This window comes from Pagrus major, chromosome 4 (assembly GCF_040436345.1).
Source record: "Pagrus major chromosome 4, Pma_NU_1.0".
NCBI lineage: Eukaryota > Metazoa > Chordata > Actinopteri > Spariformes > Sparidae > Pagrus > Pagrus major.
The window spans coordinates 20,529,424-20,551,576 of record NC_133218.1 but is presented as its reverse complement, the minus strand read 5'-3'; the positions used below and the strand labels follow the sequence as shown (position 1 = coordinate 20,551,576).

At 40.0% G+C, this 22,153-nt stretch overlaps 2 protein-coding genes across 2 annotated transcripts in view; one reads left to right on the top strand and one right to left on the bottom strand.

Moving 5' to 3' along the window:
- The window catches only part of cmtm3 (CKLF-like MARVEL transmembrane domain containing 3), a 9,249-nt gene extending 6,467 nt beyond the window's left edge, over window positions 1-2,782 (top strand). The window contains exon 5 of the mRNA XM_073465207.1: window positions 409-2,782. Coding sequence (XP_073321308.1) covers window positions 409-437 — 29 coding nt within the window. The 3' untranslated portion in view covers window positions 438-2,782. The remainder of the gene's footprint in view (window positions 1-408) is intronic.
- Window positions 2,780-22,153, bottom strand: cmtm4 (CKLF-like MARVEL transmembrane domain containing 4). The gene is made up of 4 exons (XM_073465206.1): window positions 21,510-22,153; window positions 13,136-13,312; window positions 6,428-6,526; window positions 2,780-5,967 (listed from the first exon to the last, which is right to left on the bottom strand). The coding sequence occupies exons 1-4, from the start codon at window positions 21,693-21,695 to the stop codon at window positions 5,806-5,808; spliced, it is 624 nt and encodes a 207-aa protein (XP_073321307.1). The 5' UTR covers window positions 21,696-22,153; the 3' UTR covers window positions 2,780-5,805.

Here is a 22,153-nt window from a genome sequence, read left to right as displayed (position 1 = left end):
TGTTGGAGATATATGAAACTGTCTTTTTCTGTAACAATTTGAGATATACATAATATATTTATGTCATTTATGTCACATTATTACATGCCCATACAGTGAGAATGCTCTGCCCTCTGCTGGGGTTAAAGGGTAAATTTGTCCAAATGACAACAAACATAGTTTCTCACTTAGTAGCCATGCAGATCTGTGGTTCTGGACAGAGATATTTTAAGACATTACTTAATAAAATCGAAACTATCTCCACTGTTTGATACCGCCAGACGTAAATGAGTATGCTTTTGACAGCAAGTGTTATGTGTCAAAGTTTGCAGCAATAGAACCCAGACATGGTTTACTTATCTGACTGGTCTACATGCGGAACTAACACTCATTCTGATACTGACGCTTTTCTTCACTTTTGTTTTCTAGATGAGTTTTCAGACTCTGATTCAGACTGAGACCGCGGGGATCTTCATCAGCAGATATGTTTGATCCAACAAAATAAACCTTTTTTAGGAGGAACTGCCACTGCTGAGATGCCACCTGCAAAGATCCTTAAGCGTTTCAATATGCTGAAAGGTTACATTTATACTGAGTATAGTAGAAATCACATCAAGGTAACACTGATTGTTGGTTTATTATGTGCATTTATTTGTAGTTGAGAGGCACTTCATACAGTCTTCTAGATATATAAAGAGGGGGAACCAGATCCTCTTTATCCTATTTTTTTCTGCTGAGTATTGAAGGGCTGGAATGTAGTTCACACATTGATCATGTCAAGACATTTAGGAAACAAGTCTAAACTGATGTTTCAAGTATGTTGGTCTTTTTAGATGAGTTATTTACAGACCATTGCAAGTAGTTTATAAAAACTCTGTTCTTTGTCATGCCCAAACCTATATCCAGTGTGTTAGATATAAAAATAATAAGATATAAATATATAAATGCCATAATAAACCTGCTACTTAGATGACCATGAAGCTGTGAAATGATTTGGTCTCATCATACATAGAAGAATTCTTAGAAGTTGTTCGATGATCTGAGCAAATGTCTAAAACTGAAATAATGGCTAATTTTGACTGGGCAGTTACTGTGACCCTATTTACAGACATATTACACACTAAATTAATGTCGTTAGTGAATAAATGATTCAGAGTACTAATAATGAAGTAGTATTGTAACAAAGATGTTTTAAACGGAAGTGCTACATAAGAGAAATCGGAAGAAAGAAGTTCCTATGTACGTGTGGCATCGCCGTCAGATATAAATTTACAGTATTACCATTTGTACAGTATGCAGAAGAACAGATTGGTTGCAGGTTGGCTGGTTACAACCTCTGTCCAATTGTTTTAACTCTACAGTGTATTTTTATAATGTGAGGATAATGTTTGCTTATCTTCCTTTAAATTCAACTTTTGGGTCAACAGAGTTCCTGTGGCGTGCTGTACAGCATGACAACCTTTTCTGGGGTTGTTTACATGTTTTATGATTGAGAGTTGTTGTGAATGAACAGAAATGATATATATTTTCAAACCTATTCAACTAACCCCAAAGTTTGAGAGACTGTTATGTTCCAGTTTGCCTGCTGTATGTGCTTCTTACAACCTGTGTGTGTCTGAATAACTAATAGTAATGCATTATTGTTTTGTTAGATGCTAAATATCCTATATGTGAATCTTTATTGAAAAACGTGTTTGCTTATTTTGATTGTCTATTCATTTTTTTCACTTCTGCAAGTAAGTTTGAGTTTTCAGTTCTACTGAAAGGTTAGACGCACTTGAACGCCACAGTGACTGTAATATACATGAGCACTTCATGAGTGTATCAACAGCACCGTGAATTGAAAACGTACACATTTGGCATCAGTGGCCTCTGATTTCTTTGAGGAATTTCAACTGGCATACTAATAGTTAACAAAACACTTCCAAAGTTGCAATTACATCCAATAATTAATCACCGGATTGTTTTTTTATGGGAGAGTTTTGATAGTTTGTTACTTTTGTGGCTTCATTTATATTAAGATTTTTTTGAATGATGCCATGAAAAAGCTCCCGCCTTGACTCATCCTGATCAGAGTGATATGTCTTTGCTTTCCTGTGAAAACCATGTGTCTTTCCACAAACTGAGAAAAACAGGCCTGTTTACATGGTGTTTGTCAAAGACGTTTATCATCATCATTAGTCATTATCTACTCTACGATGCCGATGGAAAGTCAGGTGAGGTTTTGTGCTCCAGAAAACATTTCTGGAGCTTCACAGCAAAACAGAGTTGCAGCATTCTCCTAAACAACTGAAGTAGATGGGGACTTGTTCCTCCATACGGCTCATCCGGCGTAATCAAAGTCTCCAGAAGCCCTGAGATTTAAAAAGGTGGTATTTACACCCTGTGCGGTCACGCTTGTGCACCTACTAGGGAGCACACTAACGCTTTTAGCTTGGCAGCTTAAGTGAAGATTTCAGCTTTAAAAACATCTTTTCAAATCATTTTTTGATCCCTGGGCTTCCGGTGACTTGGAAAACACCTGATGAGCTGTATGGAGCCATTTTATGTTTACTTTCAGTTGTTTTTTATACTAAAACAAGTCTCCATCTACTGCAGTTGTTTAAGAGAATGCTGCGATGCTGTGAACCTCATTTTTGGGTGAAATTATTTTAATTAATAATTCAGGTTATCTGAAAAATTCCACATTACCAAATCTTTAATGGATGTTGTTTTTTTGTTTTGTTTTTTGTTGTTTTTTTTAACTGCTTTTTCCCCCTTTGTACAAAAGATGTTTGAATAAAAACAAACCGTTTCACAATAATGTCCAAATCACTTTATTGAAATCGTCACTATAAACTGATGTGAAGCCTTTTGTCAATGTTTTAAATACAAAAATACAGCTAAGTACGGCTCCATGCTGTACAAGACAGACCTCGTTGTCATCATTAACAAAGCACACTGAATTCAAAGGAAACAGAAGAGCACGTCACCTCTAACTTCATCCACACAGTCAGACTGATCACGTCTGCTTTTTATAGCACAATCCGGAAACCAGTGGAAAGATTTCCTCTCCTCCCCCATAAATACAAATACTTCATAACATATTGTAGCATAAGGTTGTATAGAGAGCTGCAAATAAGATGGTCTGTTTATATCATCAAATAGCATAATGCACTTGCATGATTGTGCTGCAAAGTTTGCTGTACAAACGTTTATGTGAACATTTTTACATCACTCAGAAACAAATCCATTAATGTAAGTGACAGACAGTATAACACATATGATTGTCTATTCATAAAACTACTTCAAAATTAGCAGTTGTACATGATATAAGTTACTAAGAACATGAGAAAAGCCTGACTCATCAAGCATACTGTATAGTGTGGAAACTCTTCAGGCTGTTTAAGAAGCCATACAGTTTTTATTTTTCATTTTAAGCCACAGTCAGATACATTTCTGGTCTTACCCTTACTGTACACACACACACACACACACACACACACACACACACTAATCTGACTGTACAGTCAGTCCATTGCAGTCATGACCAGGAGATGGAGCCATATAGTAGATTTAAACCCCGCACAAACTCACACAAGCCTAATATACACAAAAAGGTCTCAAACAACAACAAAAATACACACACGTGTAAATGCAGTGAGGATTCATTACATGAGAACGATGTAAAAAATTAAGTCGACATTTCATCCTTAAAATGCAAGAATTACGTGATTTTTTTAAGATTAAGCCTCATGTTTGTGTGTCAAGAACACTGGCCAAACAGAAAAACAGTAAAGGAATGATTTTGCACAGCTGTGGTGTGGAATGAATGACATTTCATAATACATGAAGTGTGTCATATTATACTGTAGATACATATACAGACCTTGATCGGAAATCAACTGAAGGCTGTGACAATGATGCTAAATGTGCCGTATTCCCATCCAACCTGTTGCACGCTTCATGTGACTCTTCATTTTTTAATTGATTAAAGTATCAACTCCTCTCTACGATAGTCGTTACATGCCTAATAATTAGGAATGCGTTAAGAAATACAGCGCTCAGGTCGAGGCACCCTGTGATTTCACTTCAAATTTTTTTTTTTTTTTTACAGAATCAGAGATTGAATGGAGTGTGTCAGTACCTGAGATACAGTGTATAGGCTAAGGGCGTTGGTCACCTACTGATGTTTGTTTCAAAATGAATCTCAAGGATGTATCATCAAACATTTGTGTCACCTGAAGCCTTTGATATGTGCAAAAGTAAATAGAAACCAATTACCTTATAAATGGCTGATACTACGGAAGCCCTAAACAGTCATGAGTCAGACATGTTATTTTGTCTGCTTTCCTGTGATGAAGAGTTACATTTTATGTTTTCTTGAGATCATGAAATAACAACTGTTGTTTCCCCAAGATAACGAGATAATTTTGTTGAGCTCTCCGTGTAACAAACTTATAATAACAACACTAATTGGAGATCACAAGAAAGCAATGACTACTGATGGATGACTTGAACACTTATGTAGGCAGATAAGCCTTTTTTGCCTTGTTCTAAATTAGTTTTTGAGTGAATAAAAAAACGACTGAATGTAATGTCAACACATCTTGTCAACACTGTCATTTATTCAGCTCCACCATAATAGGCAATTCTTTCCTCGCTGCCTTGAAGGAAAGAGGGGTTCCAGATTGTGATTTCGGGAAAACACAGTATGTTATTTGGAGATCTCGACAAAATAATCTCATTATCTCAAGAAAACAACAGTTATTATCTCGTGATAATGACATGAATAGCTCATGATACAAGAAAACAAATAAAATGTTACTTGTTATGAGAGGAAAACGGAGAAAATAATATACTTGATGGCTGTTTAGGGCTTCCATATGACACTCTTTACCTAGCACACTAATTTTTAAATTTAGGAATGCTAGTTTTTGGATAAAACAGATGGAATGAAGTTTTATTTTGGTCTCACAATTGTGTCAAACTCAGCGGATGCATTGGTGATGCATAGGAGTAAATCTTTTCTGCTCATTTTAAATATTTTTCTTGTACTTTCCATCTTAATTGCAGTTAGGAATGACCCTGTTCCGTTACTGTATAATTGCTGCTGTGAAAGATCTTAATAGCGGCTAACAATCACAAAGGCTTTTGTAAAGTTGTAAAGGAGAAACAAACTCTAAATTAGCACGTGCAATCTTTAGATTCAATACTAATGTCAGCCTTGCTCACAGGTAGAAGCTAAAGGCTGCTGTCAGTATCTAAGACAGAGCAGGAAAGTCATGATGCTTCTGTTGGACTGCAGGTTACTGTATGTTGCTGGTCCAGTTTCTTCCTGGATCCATGATCACATTTATCACCACAGGCATCACAGAAAGCAGCGTGAAATAAGCAAACTGTACAAAAAGCTGACCTTCTTTTACTCTACTTCATTCACAGTGAAAAACAAACCTTTCTAGAAAAAGTCAATGGAACAGGAGCTGGTGCACAGCTGGGGTGAGGTCAGCCTTCTCTTTTTGGCTTTTCTTGGAAGTCATCCTCCACGCTGATTGAAAGATATGTGTGAAAAGTTTTACAGAGAATACCTTCAATTCTGACTCCAGCTCTTCACTTTAGAGTCTTTATGTGTCACTGAAGCCTGGATGAAGATTTATTCAGTGGCTGGGCAGGCAGAAAGCACAGCTGAGGTGTCATGATGAGCAGTCAAAAACATGTGGCGACCTTGAGATGGCCCCTCCATGCATGACTCGAATGAAATACCGTTCTGAAGGCGGAGAAGCGTCCGTCTCGGTCAGCTGCCGGTAGTGTGGCTTTCACTTAGTCTGTCTGATTGTCTGCCAGCGCTCATGCTAGCTCAGGTCTCGCCTCCATTTCTCCACGAGATGCCGTGCGCGCTCGCATGTACTCGCTGGTCTGAGCCGCCTGACAGCCATTACCCATGCGCCACCTCCGTACCGCCAGGAAGGTGTTAACTCCGTACACACCTGTCACCAGGAAGCCAAAGATCTGCAAAAGGAAGTAGAATGAATTTGAGTAGGAACCACAGGACACACTGTTCCTGAAATGTGATCTTGCAAATTAGTCAACGCAAACTTGATTAAGGCTGGTGTTGTTACATTAGATCACATGAAACCTGTACAGACTAGTAATATTAAGTTTAAAGGCTTACATGCTTTAAAGTGCAGGAGTGGACACATACAGATGAATGAATTTAGCTAGACTTGCTAAAAATACACACACACAAACACAAAAGGTCCAGTGTTAAGAAAACAATACAAGTCAGCTTTCCCAATGAGACCTTTGCTGAGGTCTTATCTGATCCTCTTCTATTGCGTCAGTATATTTATACACATGTATAAATCCTTTGTGATGTGCCTTGGTAGGAAACTTGACTGATAAGAGGAGGTTTATAATATGTCTTCTGTTTTGTATATCTTGGCAAAAGCGAATGGTTGGGACAACTCACCACGGCTGCTATTTCAGCTCCAGTGTTGTGGTTGATGCAGGCCAGCACAAAAGACGACAAGAAGAAGAAGAAGGTGCTGGCAGCCGTGTTAACCAGGTCCTGCAGGAGGAGACAAAAACAGAAAAGATAATATTAGACTCCAGATGTGCATCAGTGCTATTTTTATTTCATGAAGGGAGCAGCTGAAGCAGAGTTTTGTCATTCGTCACGTTGTCAGCGGTAAAGCCAGAAATTAAATTAAATAAATACCATTCATGGAGGAGTAATTCAATCTTACTTACACATAATCACATACAACTAAGGCACCATTTGAAATTTCTCAATAATACAGCCACAATACTTTACTTCATAGTTTAAGTACCAATAAAATATTTGTTTAGATATCTCACTTTAAGAATACAAACATGTTTTTTCAACAAAAATCATCTTTAATTTAACAAAAAAAAAATCCTGAAAACAACTAATCGCACTTCAAAAGAAAACCTACTCACACTTTGCCTTAAATATAACAAAATACAGTCTGCTGTAAGTAATTCCAACAGTAATCACTGAGTGTTTGGTCAGTAAACCTCCTCCTGCTAATGTAAAAAAAAAAAACCACATGAGCAGACAAAAACATTTTTGATTTAAATCAGGAATTATCTAAAGTTTCCAACACCACATGAAGTATATATCATATATAAACTCGAATAGTGCGCTTAGTAGATTGCAGACTCCACCTGGAGTGTCTGGGGCCACCTGCGGTTGCTCCCTGTTGTTTAGTCGGAGTAAGGAATCAACAATCAGTGTTGGTTAAAAACAGTCTGTGACTGAAGCTGTGCCATGCAGGGCCTTGAGCATAAAGTCGTAAATGTCCACAAAACACATTAGGCTGACAGGGCCTCTCCAGACTTAGGCCTGGTAGAGATAATGAATACATTTAATTACGATATAATCAAACTATCATCAAACTGCATATAGTTGGCTTAACACTTTAATTGAATCTACCTAAAGCACTTGAAGGAAACGTTGACCCAAAAATGAAAATTCAGTCATTATCTGTTCACAGTAAAACAGTGTTGCAGCATTCTCCTGATCTACCAGAAGTAGATGGGACTTTAAAAAGAACATAAATGTCTCCATACAGCATTCATTTTTTTCGGTGAACTTGTCCTTTAAAGCTACAATAATACAACAGTTCGCTCCTGCATTTTGCATTTTCAACACACCAAAGAAATGTTTCCTTACTGCAGGAGGTGTTTGTTACACCACACCCACAGTGTACCCCAGCACATTATTCAAAACATTAATGTAATCATGAAATTTGAAATCTATTACAAAATGAATGCTGTGTACGAGTACAGTGGAGCTGTATCAATGATAATAATGCTACTGATGAGTTAATCTCTTTTACAGTCCAAAAACATTCGACACCTTCTTGACACGTTTAGCCTTTGCAACAAAGCTGATGCAACATCCAGGTAGGACATCCGGGATGCTGTTATACCATGTTGAACAAACAAACAGTGCTCACACTCATCTAACACGCTAGACTGAATCCTGGTGCTTAAAACAGCAGGAGAGCAAAAGAAGCAAACAGCACATACTTAAAAGCTACCTAGCACCTCATATTACACACAAACACGCACATAACTCCCTCCACCCCGCTCCTTTTTACACGTGAGAAGGAGAATGAAAGAGATACTTCCCTTTGATGTTTTACTGACTGTTTTCAGCAGCACAGACAGCGAGGGAAGGGTTAATTATAAAGTGCTCAGCGTGACTGGGGCACGGCCCTCGTGATCAGATGCGTGATTGTGATCATGGCAAACATGGTCTCTCATATGACACACAATGCTCAGCACACACACACACACACACAAAAGGCTGCAGTTTAATTGGTAATGCATTAATATGGAACCATAACACGTCAGGCTAACTGGCACCAGTGTTATTATGCTAACCTTCAGAAGAACACGCACACTATCAACCTACATCTCAACAGACATTCAGGCGCACACACTACAAACACTGTTCACATTTACACACACACACACACTCACACATTTATCTCGCCCAACTGGTTAAACAGGAAATACGGCGTATTCACGTCCCAGTGTCCTGTTCTCATGTGCAGAGGAGCTTTTTCAGATCCCATATTCTCTCCAGATCCAGTCTGTTCAGTCCCTGTGCCTTACTCTTTTCCACATTCCACGTTTTCACCAGGCCAGCACTCTGTAAAACCTTAAATAACACATGCACAGACTGGACCAAACCACTGGCTCTCCGGCTTATTATTGGCTCGTATTGTAGTTTTACAAACCTCTCTCTATCTGCTGAGATTCAGAGTACTGAACAAAGCTAGTATGCTTTCAAAATATATGAATGACGTTATTAATCTTGGAAATTAAGTTTGATATGAATCCATTGTATTCAACCCCTGGATAAGAAGTTACACATTTTGGGAAATTCTTGGTCAAACTAGACCAACTACGTATACATGTTTAAAAGCACAAAGCCCCATGTTTTATCTATGTGAAATTTTAAAGGAGACATCTTATGCTCATTTTCAGGTTCATAAGTTATTTTGGGTTACTACTGGAATAGGTTTACATACTTTAATGTAGAAAAAAACATCAGTTTTCTCATACTGCCCAGCACCAGCAATGTGCTCTCTAGGCAGCAGCTAGAAATACTCACTGGACTGCAACTATGGAAACCTTAAAGGATGCAGCAGAACGCTAATTATAAAAATCTATTCTCTTGACAGCTGCAGCGAGTCACACAGGGCCAGAAAGCTTTATGCAGGGATGAAACATCTCTCCGGCTTTCACATCTATGCCCTGATTCTTTCTGAAACAAAAATAAAGATAGGAAACAAGTATTTCCATGTCTTTTGTCTGCCTGTGTGGCAGACTTCAGCTGTCAAAACCAAGAGAGCTTTTATTGGATTCCACTTGCAAGTTAAGTAAACACAACATGAGTAAAGTGGTCTCTGGTCTGAACTGATGATAGATTAATGACCATAGCTAATAATAACCACAAACCTCAGCTGTGTGTGTGCAGATTCAGCAGAGATGTAGATCATTAACGGCAGAATAACATGGACTCAAACAGAGAAACAAGGATGGATTAACATATAGACAACATACTTAAACTATGTTGAAACCTGTCGGTTTTATCAATTAAGTTTATTCATAGTTACACTAGAGTATACAGTGATCCTCAGCGAATGCTTTGAAGCTGGTATGTGTGAGTAGAAGGGATGTAATGACAAAGAATACGACATTACTTTACGTTTTATTTGCAGTAATCTTTGTTGCCCCACTGTCTTCCTGTCCTAACTCACTCAGATCATTCAGACATCACACAACGCTACAAACATCCATAAATCTGAGAAATCAAAGAGAAAATAAGGCACTCCAATATAATTTTCTGATCTTGGCTCATACCTTTAAAAAAAACTAATCCATCCATCCAGGTTATTATTGTCCGTAAAAGGATCCAAAGGATCATGACTTTCTAAAGCCACATTGCCACAGCAGGAACTTTCCCCAGGGACGAGGAACATTTGGAGGAACTAAGTGCCCTTCCACTGCAGGGACCAGGGTCTAAATTAAGTTCCAGGGACATTATTTTACCCCCAAAAGGTCTCTGCTCGAGAGGAAGTACTTTCCAAGAGTACCGGAAGATTGGGGGTGGGGCTTGCAGTGCATTATTCAGTTTGTTTTTGTTCATTGTGCTTCAACAACTCAACATCAGAACTAAGCATGCAGCAGATCTTTGTTGTGCACAAAAATGATGTGTAACTACAATTACCGCCTCACACTCCAGTCAAGTTGCTGTTCCTGAGCTATGGCGTTGAATAATGGGAGGAACATTTTCAGCAGAATATTATGATGTCACAGTGCATTGAACCTCTGACCATTTGGATATCAAATGTCATAACTACATCATTTTATCCTTTTAGACATTTGTGTAAATTTGTTGTCAATATGACCTTGACCTTTGAACTTTGGCCACCAAAATCTAATCAGTTCGTGCTGGGATCAAGTGGACATTTGAACCAAATTTGAAGAAATGACCTCGATGTGTTTCTGAGATATCGCGTTCACAGGAATAGGATGGACGGACATTCTGAAAAGCGCTTTTTCATACGTCAGTTGACCAATTTCCCTTATCTATGGGGTCATTAGACCACGGTGGAAATGCAGACAACAATGGGCGGAAGGATCCTTTTAGTTCCTTAAAAAGTAGTTCCTGGGTTCATGCAGATTTGCCAAAATGTAAACAAATAGGCCAGAAATACAAGGTGTAGCTAAAATATCATGTTGTTTGTATAGATTGTTGGCAGCTAAACTTTTACAAATATGTTTGGCAATTATGGCAAACTGTAACAACAAACTGCAGAGATATTTTTGTGACATAATAGATACAGATAGTAGCTTTGTGTTACACCCAATGTGTGTAAGGCTGTGAGTGGTCCAGCTAGCACCGACCAACAGCCTAGTTCCCTCTGAAGTAAGTTAATTCATGCATTAACTGTAATGAGATACTGTCTGCTCCTAGAACAAAACAACCTGAATGTATTGGGCACACAAACCGTTGCTTTCCTTTTAAAAGGAGAATAGCAGCCCTAAAATCCCTCTACCTCCCCTTTGGGCTGTGAATGTTCTTCCCTGTGTGTCCTCATGGTTGCCCCCTTTTCTGTCTCACAACCCCTCAGCACTGGCGACAGTTATTTGGCCGTGGGAATTAGGAAAACAATGCACTGAGTGGCCCGCTTTTATCTGTAGCCGGTTGCGCAAAGCTCATTCATGCAAACTAAACCCTGCAGTTCAACCTAACAACTAAAAGTCACCAAGTGGCTTTACAACAAGGTCCCAGGACTGCATTCATTTTAGTGTTGAAGGGGAGGAAGAGGAGGTTAGGGCCTGTGTTTCCCCCTCTGCACTGCCAAAGTCATCATAGAGGGTGAACTGGAGGAGATGGGATCACGTAGCACATAATTGTACGATCAAAACTCTCCTTCTGAGACCCTCAACCGCATCATGAAACAGCTCACTCCACAGAGAGGGAAACATCAGCTTCAGTCCAGTTTGGAAACTGAGGAAGGCAGCAGAAGGGTTAACAGTTGGTTAACAACACTCTGAAATGATTACTCATGGTGAAATCCCCAGGGGCTTAATGTGACTGGAGCAGCTTTGAACTTGATAGACATAAACAGTGTGGGGTGCAGTCTACAAGTGTCGAGTGGAAGTGAGTATCAGAGGCTTGTTAGCTACCATAGTTTGGAGTCTGGACAGAGAGCAACACCTAATTTGAATCTTTCTTCAGCTTACCAACCGACAGTGAACAGCAGAAGGTCGTTGCAGACACAAAATTTGTTGTCCTGGAAATTTTCTTTCTTCTTTTTCACAAGATATGAAAGATATTTTCATGCTTAGCAGCATGTTTCCAGCAATACCAATGAGTCAAACCGCAGCCCACCACAGTGCAACTTCTTTGAAGAACAACCTCTTCTGTGGGTCTTATGGCAACCCACAACCAAACTTGCTTCGACACACGTCTGTGTGCACGAACACACACAAATACAATGCATGTTTTTCTAGACTATTTATCGCCTGAGTGGAAAAATAATTATCTAGTCAGAGCCGACATGAGAAAGACCAGTGAGCCTCAGGAGAGAAGGAACAGAACATCTCAGAAAAAGATCGAACAGGAGGATTTTAGATCATATGAGCTGCCTCTCGGAGACTGTAAAAAGCTTTCATTTGGTGTCGCTCTGCCAAAAGTAGAAGCCAGAGGCACACCCTCTCTTCATGTTTGAGGTGGAATATTGTAGCAGGGATACCATAAAGCAATCTGATAGCTATGGTTGGATTTGGACATCTGGTTTAACATCCACTGCTTTACTAGAATATGTACGCTGTGTGGCCTCTGGAAATACTGCTTTTTTCCACTCTCCTCTGTAAAGGATACTTGGCTGCAGCTCAGAACACACCAACGTGTATATGTAGGCAAATTCAGAAAGACAACCAGTATCTGATGGAGAACACCCACCAGCTCGTTTGCTTACAGCTGACGATGCAGATCCTGGTGGTAACACTGAAACTGTATGCCCTCCCAACCAGTTCCAAGCATAAACGGAGTGACAACACATTTCTGTCTGTTAAACCATAAACCTTCACAGTTTCAATTAAAAACATAACATTAGTTTAAGCCTTGAATACAGAGTAACAAGACTAAAAGTCAACAATCAGGCTCGTGGCTGTACTCATATGTTCAGTGTTGCTTTGAGCAAAATGGTGACGTCAGCATTTTAACATGCTCACAATGCCAATGCTAAAATGCAGATGTTAAGCAGGAATGTTTATCATGTTCATCATTGTATGTTTACCATGTTAGCATGCTACCATCTGCTTAAAGCTGCTGTGAGCTATATTTTCTTATTAAAACAATTGCTAAATAGCTCTATATCCCACCAGTAATCAGTGTTATAGAGTCTTTGGTCAGTAACCCATGTCTCCTCCTCCTGCTCATGCAGTAAAAGAGAAAAAAAATATTCTGGTATCCCTGCCCAGTTTATCCAATCAGGACAGAGAACTCCAGAAAGAGGCGGTCCTAAGAGCACGCAGAGAGCAGGATCCCAGCGGCCATTTTGTCTCAAACTTTTGTAAAACCGCTTGTCAAGAAACGGTGCGGTGACAGATTTCATTGTGTGCTTACCGTGAGGCTCCAGTTGACATGGGGCACCTTGGTGTGCAGGTTGAGGCTGAAGATCAGGAGGAGGACTCCTGTCACCACGAAGGCACTGCAGCTGACAAACTCGAAGAAGTAGACCCCTCCACAGGGAGAACACATCATGATTGTCTCTATGCAGATGAATCCAATAAGTGATAGAACCTGAATAGAGAGAGACAGGAGAAGGACAACATAAGGAGATGTTGAGTAAACTCTATACGGTTTATTTTTACACAGTTACACCATGTCTTTGATTTGTATGGCTGGAATCTGGGTCTCCTATAGTTTGAGGTAAATATGTAATAATACATATAAAGTCATATCAAAATGCTTACTAGTTATACTTAAGCATAAAGGGTACTGTAGGTCAACCTTTTTCTGTAACTTTTGTTTGTTAGTGCAGAAATTCCAGGCTTTCCAGATGATGAAGTGATCGTCCTATGAATAGACCGGAGGCCATGAGGAGATCTCATGAGTCCCGCTCCTGGCAGCCTCTGAAGATGCCTCCATCCAGCCAAGTTCCATCAACAAACCACAGTATGGGAAGAATTCTGCTATTTAGGTGTTCTCCTGCCATCTAGACCCTGATGAAACCACACACAGATTACCGATTGGCTCAGACCGGTCCAAGTCCCAGAGACATAACAGACCTAAAGAAAATGCCACTGCGACACATTAAAACCTGGAGCAGCCAAAGTCAAACCAGTTTAGACCAGATCTGCTTGGTCGGGACAGTTTTGATGTTTTGTTATTTTATGTTGATATAATAAATTGTATAATGATGGGTTCTGAGTTGAGGGATGATTGTAGGTTAAACTGTAAGAAAAAGTCCATGGCAAGCTTTTGAGCACAACCACTGAAATATTTTTTACTCTCTGCCTCAGAATCATTATTTGTGCCTGAAAGATCAATTTCATTGTCAACAAGGCATGTCCTGTGTCTTCTCTACGCTTCTCTCTTGTCTATACACTAGAGGTACACAGTGTTGTAGTCGAGGCCCCCAAAAACAAGAACAAGTCATAACCAAGACCAGCATGTATCAAGACCGAGTCAATACAAAAAGCACTACTAAAATTGATCTGATCCACATTTGCAGAAAAACTCTCACAGAATTCTTGAGAAACCTTTTGATAAAATAATCAAAAAGGCAGCAAGCGTCAAGGTTTTCTGGGTGACTCGATCTTGAGTACTACAACACTAGCACAAAGTGTAAACCCACCAGGAAATTACTCTTTGGTTTGAGGTAAAGGACTTAAATATGAAATGAGATTCGTCATCACAGTGTTTGGTTACATTGGATCTACAAATGTTTATGGAAAGCAGATACAATTTTACATGGGTGTAAAGAATGTATTTATTTTCCAATTCATTCTTTTGCAAAAGGTACTTAGGAGTTGCATGAAATTCCTGTTTGTGTAATTTCATACCGAGTTAAATTTTAAGTTTTATGGCTGATTTAGAAACTTCCAAAACAGACATCAAACAACAACAACAAATGATATGTGACAGCCAGAGTGGGTAAAATTGGTTTCCATGAAGACATGGGCAATGTCTGTAAGAACAAACTCAGTTACAACACTACGAGAGCAGAAAACACTTTGAAGACAGTCAAAGGCAGAGTCAAGTTTCTAAGAAGCTGCAAGAGTCAGTCATTTCCTCCATAAACAGATGACTGAAGTGCTGCCTCATTAGCAGTGCCTTCCCCATCAGCAAGACACTGACTGTCTCACTGCTCATGGTTGCTTTGATGACTAGATAAAAGGTTGCGAGGTAATGATCTGGTCCACGACTATACTGAGTTTTTTTTAATAAAGTTCGTACATTCATGAGTAGGGAAGCACGTGGATTGCACTGTGGTAGTTTTGCTATAGTCTTGTTGTTTTTATTCTTGCATATTAGTTTGGATAAACATGATACCCTGGCAGTTATTATTGCAGGCAATGTGGACAACCTCAAGCTTGGATGAGCACTATTCACACTCAAGCTCAGGGCAAGTGGGCCTTAAGACTCACAAATCATCCTTAAACCAGGGTACTGACCTCTTTTAAATCCACCTCCTTTGTTTCATTGGGGCAACAAAGTCAAGGGGATTGTGCAGGCATGAGTCTCGGGATGTGGTCAGTGAGGGAAGGAAGTACATTGGAGAGATGATCACATGTCAGTTAGTGTAGGGCTAACCGTCGTGACAACATGGAAGAGTGAAGTGAAATGATGAAGCAGATTAAGTGGATGACACGGAGGGGGAGCGGAAAACTGGCATCTGAGAAGCTTCTAGGCCAGGCACTATAAATATACTATGAACAATGTGTTTAAAGGTGTAATTTATAAAATATGATCATAATTAAAAAGTTCCTCCAACGTGAACAAGACGTGAACACAGCTGGACAACAAAGTAGGACTGAAGACAGCCTCCAACACCGGCTGAAACAGGGCATACAATACAGAGATGATATACAGTGGCTCTGACCAAGACTATGACTTCGGAACGACAAGACATGTCAAGCGGGGATGAGAGAGGTGTGCAGTGGGAGAGAAGCGTCAGAAAGTGAAAATGGCCTGCAGAGCTTAAATATTTTCACATCTTATTTGGAGGACTTCGACCAAACCGGAGGCGACTGCGGAAAAACAAACCGAGACTTTGTTGGTGAGTTTTATTTTGTTTATGTTGAGTGTGAATGAAGTGTGTTTTAAGATGAGTTAACAAGGCAATTAAACTCGTCTTAGTCTGGTAAAAGAGAGAAACTTGAATTCAGTATGTATATATATTCAGTTGTATTTTTCTGTTTAGCAAGGAACAAAGAAGAGTATGTAACTTCTTGACATGTTATGTTTGTTTTGTTCTTTTATTACAGCTGGTATATGGAAACAATGGGGGCTATCAGACAATTGCCTCTTGCTGCTGCAAAGTACTATTTCGAGACAGGACAGGCCGGGGCTAGCTGGTTAGCATGCTAACTTCAATTGACATCTCAACTAAAATTCTGGCCATATCATACAAATTGCTCTTTTAAAACCAAAGTTATCAATAGAAGACATTAAACAACACAATATTCCATACATCCATTAACTTGCCCTATAAATACATGATGTAACACAGTGTGTTGTAACGCATACCCACATGGGGCTCCTGATGGCTCCAACATAAGTGCAATATCAAAAGAATCTTAACATCCTCACAAATGTTTTGCCTCCATAACAAATGACGTGACCAGAATAGATGAATACAGTCAGTATCAAGCATAAATACACACATATCACTGGCCGAGACTGTATGCAAAGCTATGTTCAGACTGATGGAGTAAGAGCTGTCACCTACTGATTGTATGTGTGTACGTGTCTCGGTGTGTGCATAATAGACCTTATTTATAAAGGCCTAAGAGGGACAATGATTTTGCAAAATCTCTGCCGAAAATAGACTTACAGTGAATGGGTATATTTGCTCAATTTTGGTATGCCTATTTTTGGGATTTTTTGTAAGTAGTTGAACTTAAACAATCGCACAGCTAAGCTTTATCTGGAGATAAGACATCTGTCTCCTTTCTTTCTTTTGCAGAAAAGTCTCTTAGACTCTTGAAGCTGTTGTTTCTAAAACTTTGATCCTTGTGTATTAAGGAGCTGACTTCTCAAAAGCAATCATGTAAAAAAAGCTTTAAAGTTTAACACTTTTTAAAGTATTGAAACCCAATGAAGATTTGCATCCAATCTGAATCCAACATGAAACCACCACAGCTAGTTGCATCTCATTGGATGACACTGCTGCACAAAAGTATTTGCGAACAAAACAGTCTCATTAGCAGAAGAACCCTCCTCCTCTCCCCTGGCTCTCAGCAGCTCGATAGCCTTCCAACCAGTTTGGCTGAGATGTCACCGCACAGGAAACACTTAAATGCCACAGATAGTAACGCACGTCCAGGAGGCACATTACCAGTGATGCTAAAGAAAAGACATAAGAATGCAAACCCACAAGGCCTGCCATTATTAATGCTGCTGTCGAAGCCTCATTAGAGCATGTAGTTGGATAGCAGTGTGTCTGTAACTGTAACACAACCAAAAAGGTTACACCCAAACAGGAGTGGAGGGCTGCTTGGGCTGAGGGATGATGTCATGTCTCTCATAGAAAACATATTGCTTTCCCCAAGACCCTGTGTAGCAGGTGTCACGCAGCCACAGGGGAGGAGCGGGGGATCACAAGACACCATACTGGCTAATCTTGTAAGTAATGATTTTATGTCAACCTTCACCCCAATGCAACCTGTTCACCGTGCATGATCATGCACGCACATCCTTATCTTTGGGATTATGCACATTATTAGTTGCCTTTAGAGGCCTCTTAGACCCAGATCACCTTCTTATACACCATCTGTTGAGGACAGAAAATAAATGGAGGAGAAAAGAGGCCTCACAGCGGAGACTATGCAACACTAGATGCTGCAGTCAAAGTGCTCTGGGACCTTGTACGCGAAAAAAAAAAGCACCCAAAATGTTGAATATGCTTCAGCACGAGCCCACAGCTGTGTATGTGATGGAAAATGTAGCCTGAATGCGGGTTATATTTCAATCCAGAGGATAAGGTAAGTGTGTGTGGACACAGGTTCTTGTTGTCTTTAGGTCTCCCTTCAAGCTCCCAATAAGTAATGTTTCAACCAGAAGAGAATGTGGCATCTCTTTCAGAGCAGGAAGTGCTCGCTGACATTTAGAAGCATCTGGTAACTTCATTACACAACATCCACAGACTGAAAAAAGAAACCTTACTATAATATTTAATTACCACTTGCTACGATAGTTCTTTAAAAAGAGAGACCTGGGTTCATGAGTGAACTGATCATGAAACCATGAGGCTTGCTGGGAAACAAAGAGAGTTTGACTGGTGTTACTGTCAGGCCCTACAAGGTATCAAATTGCTGTCAGTGTAGAGGGACATGAGCTGAATATCAGTTGGACTTTGTTGACCCTATTTCAGTGAAGGGACAAAGACAAACCGGCTGTTAAGGTGGACACGCCTCGGTCAGGTTACATCCCACAGGGGGTTGTTTCTGATCAGTACAGGGTCAGCAGCAGAAGCCATCCATTCATCCAAGGAACGACATGTTGACTGTAGCTTTAGTGTGAAGCAACTACAAGCAACGACTTAGCACTTAGCAGAGGGAAATAGAGAATTTCTCAGTAAACGTAGGTCAGTGCAAAGGTCAGTGGTTTGTAACGACTGCCTTAGTGCAAACAAGGCCTGGGTGTGGAGGTAATATAATCAACATTTCCTCGACAAAGGCATAAGGAAGCATGGACATTGCCAGAAGGGTGGGTGAGGAATTTAGGCCCACTAACGCTTGAGCGATGATTGGCAAAACTGACATCATCACAAAAGCTTTATTCAATCAGTATTGAATACAGCAGAACCATTATTCCTCCATGTGCAAAAATGTACTGTACTGTGCCAGTCCATTTTGCATTGATGCTAATCATTACCTCATATGACAGAGTTCTGCAAAAAGATGATCTATTAACAACACACGACTACTGCCCTCTCAGCCACAGAACAACTTTCCGTTAACACAGTGATATATATAACAGGCACAACACCTCTTTGGCACAGCAGTGTTTACAGATTAAGCAGAAACTGTGCAACATTAGGTACAGTACATCACATGCAGTCAGCTCTGCATTGTCATCTATCGGTTTCTGAAAGATCCTCTCAAAGCCTGAGCTGGCACCAAGGTTGAACGATCAAAAGAATGAGCTGTAAAAAATGTGAGCCAGTGAAGCTATTAGCACCTGGCAGTGAGCCTTATAGGCCTCTTCTAAGATACTGAATGTAAACTTGGATGACTTTCAATGGTCTTGTCCTTGTCAGTGAAGGAGCTATGACAAGCTCAAACTGGAAAATCAGTATCAGCGCTCAACAAACCATTTCAGTAAATAAGAAGTGTAAACAGAAGATTAGTAATAGTAACTAAGATCGTGCTTATACACTTGTATTTACATTAGCTGCACCATAACTGTTTTTAGTGCATGTACCTAATAAAGGCTTAAGAAACTCACAGGCAAAGAGAAAAGTGTGCACTTGTTTTATTTCTGTGTTATAATGTGCTTTCTTGCGACATTTACATTCTGTTTGTATTAGTGTACCCTGTGCAATATTGTGTGCAGGCTTTATTTACATATTTTTGCACACGTGGGCGTTGGTGCGAAATGAGCTGAAACCAAGGCTCACTTGTCGGGTCATTTACTGAACTTGAATACTTTTTGGTGCAAACCGCCAAAAGCACCAAATGTCCCGTCAGACTGTGACCTTGTTAGTGCCTCAATTAAATCATATTTTTTTTTTAGGCAAAGTTTTTGTACAGCTGCTTGAGTTTAGTCAGCACTTAACATGTAAGAACTTTGGCTTATTATGTGACTGGTTACTCAGGAATGAGTTAGGAATTAATCAGGAACTACTCCATAATTGATCAATTGTGTGAATTGAGTAATTCCTGAATAACTGTGATTTTGAGTTACAAAAAGAGTAATGAATGATTAAGTAATTAGTAGTTAGTGAGTTTACTTGGTAATTACTCAGTATTATATTTCATTTCTTGAAGAAACACAAAAAGAGTAATAAATGATTAAGTAATTAGTAGTTAATGACTCTACTTGGTAAATACTCAATATTATGTTTCACTTTACTATGAATGAATGAATGAATCATTACTTGTTTGCGCCACTCGGTTGTGGGTTCATAGTTAATCAGGAACAACTCATAAAGAAAGTTAATTAATATGGTATTACCCAATTTGTTATCTAGAAACTCATCATCTACTTTATAGTCCCTGAATACCAGTTTTCAGGATTTACTCGTTAACGATTCATTGACTATCAAGTTGTTCCTGATTAATTCCTTACTCGTTCCTAATTAACTAACTATTCACATTTTTTTGTGCCTTATTGTAAAGTGTTACCAATTTGTTGAACAAAATGTTTGTTTTCTAATGCCAGAAATCAAAAGGACATATTGTATTAGTACAGAAATTCAGGGATTGTGTCGGCACAAGTATCAAGAATTTGAAATGATGCCCAGCCACTATGGTGTTACAGAGAGGAATCTCATCATGTATGGGCAATCATTTTAGAAGCATGGAGCCAGGCACAAGCATGACTGCCCACTCAGTCATATGGTTTTATTGTACTACATTTCTTTATCTGTGCTGCAGCTACAGGAATGTTAAAGAAATACAGAAATAAAACGTTGAGGAGTCAATATTCTATCATCTGCTGTGAAACAGATGAAGACTGTGAATATGAATCTTCTTCTGAGTTACTGCCTCCTCCAAACGTCTCCCACGCTGATGACAGATGGCGTCCTATCCTAACTTCCCACATACACAGAGGTAAACATCACAGGTGTGTGCAACAGCAAGGGCTGACTGTGCTCTTCTGTAAAACCAGTGGGACTCTCAGCCACCCACAGAAATATGCACATTTTCTTAAAGTGAAACTAAAGTTTTAAAAGTAAAGCAGCAGAGAAGCCAGGACAAATCTTCAACAGTTTGGACTTTTGGTTTGCTTGTGATATCCACAAACATTGTTAGAGGTAATTGCTAGATTCCTCAGTGCCATGGTTTCTCCTGCTGCGGACACACTGCTCCATGTGAGCGTGCAGGCCGAGCTGTGTCTGAGTTTTTTGGCACCAGAAGAAGAGAAATTGCTCTGGCTTGATAGATATTTCCTCCTCTGGTGAATTGTCAGAGCTTTGGGAGCCCTCATTCGGCTTTGTTGTTGCCTCTGTCTCAGCTCAGACATCTGGTTTAGGTGTACAGATGTGAGGGAAAATATGTTTGTCAAGGGACCACTATGTCCTGACAAAGAAATGGTGACAATCATTCAGCAACTCAGGAGCTGATCAACTTCACAGGTATCGTCAGGTTAGTTTTTGAATAGATCTACAGTCGCTAAACAAGAAATACTGGACTGCTGGATACTGTAGTACTGTGCCATTTTGTTGGAGCCAATGTGAATCCTTCAAAATAAGAGTCTACTGAAAAAATAAATACACATTCACATGTTTGGCAAGCTTTGTACAGCATGGCTGAATTGAGATCTTTAGCAACCCCACCCCTACACCTTCACATGTCACGGGCAGAGGTACATCTGTTAGAGATGTTGTGCATAGTAAACCAGGACGATTTGAATTACAGTGTTCATTTTCAGGGATGTAAGTAATAAGTAAGACATTAATGAACACAGTAAAGTAGTTTCAGCTTTATGGAGTTATTTTATCCATATGTTAGTGACTGCTTAGTAGAGTCATAGTTTGTTTTACTCACTTTTATGAGGCTGTACATCTCTAAACATGGCAGCAGTGTGCGCTGGTGCTCAAACTTACCACTTCAACCACCTTTAAAATCCCGAAGTATGACTTGAGGTACTCCACGTCGCACCTTATCCCTCCCAAAACGTTCCTGGCGTGGACGGGCTCGGTGGTGGGCTGGTAGGGACTGCTGGCCCCGGAGATCATGGAGGTGTTGGAGGCCTCTCCGTCAAAGCCCTCCGGCTCCTCGGTGGTCCTCATGATGATTTCGGGAATGACGCTGGACTCTCGGCTAGAAACGTTGCGACATATAAACCCCACGCTGACCGCCTGTATCCACCTCACGGCGCAGGTTATGTTTCATAAAGCACACTTTGTTCCATGCGGGGCTGGAAGTGGATGGAGAAAACAAAACCAGACTGGCCACTTTTCATAGCCACCCCGCGGGGAGACGGCCGCGGAGGGTGCGCTTTAACATTACGCGCAGGAAAATCCGGCTGCTAATGTAACCCTGCGGCGTTTCCTCCTGCGTACAATAGCCGCACTTCTAACTATGTTAGGCGGGTCACTTGTGTCACTTCACCATGGACGATTCTGGATAGTTCAGCAGCACAGAAGAAGAAAGCCTACCGGGCTGCGTGAGGCGTCCCTGCGACCGAAAAAACATCCACCCATCATAGCCCAGAAGAACCGAGAGAGAGCCGCGTTGTTTCCTATTG

What these genes read in the sequence shown, in the direction of transcription:
- cmtm4 (XM_073465206.1), bottom strand. Translation starts at nt 21,695, where the DNA reads ATGAGGACCACCGAGGAGCCGGAGGGCTTTGACGGAGAGGCCTCCAAC. An exon ending in ATGTCAACTGGAGCCTCACG is followed by an intron (nt 6,527 to 13,135) that starts GTAAGCACACAA and finishes CTCCTCCTGCAG; the next exon opens with GACCTGGTTAACACGGCTGC. An exon ending in GAGCTGAAATAGCAGCCGTG is followed by an intron (nt 5,968 to 6,427) that starts GTGAGTTGTCCC and finishes TTCCTTTTGCAG; the next exon opens with ATCTTTGGCTTCCTGGTGAC.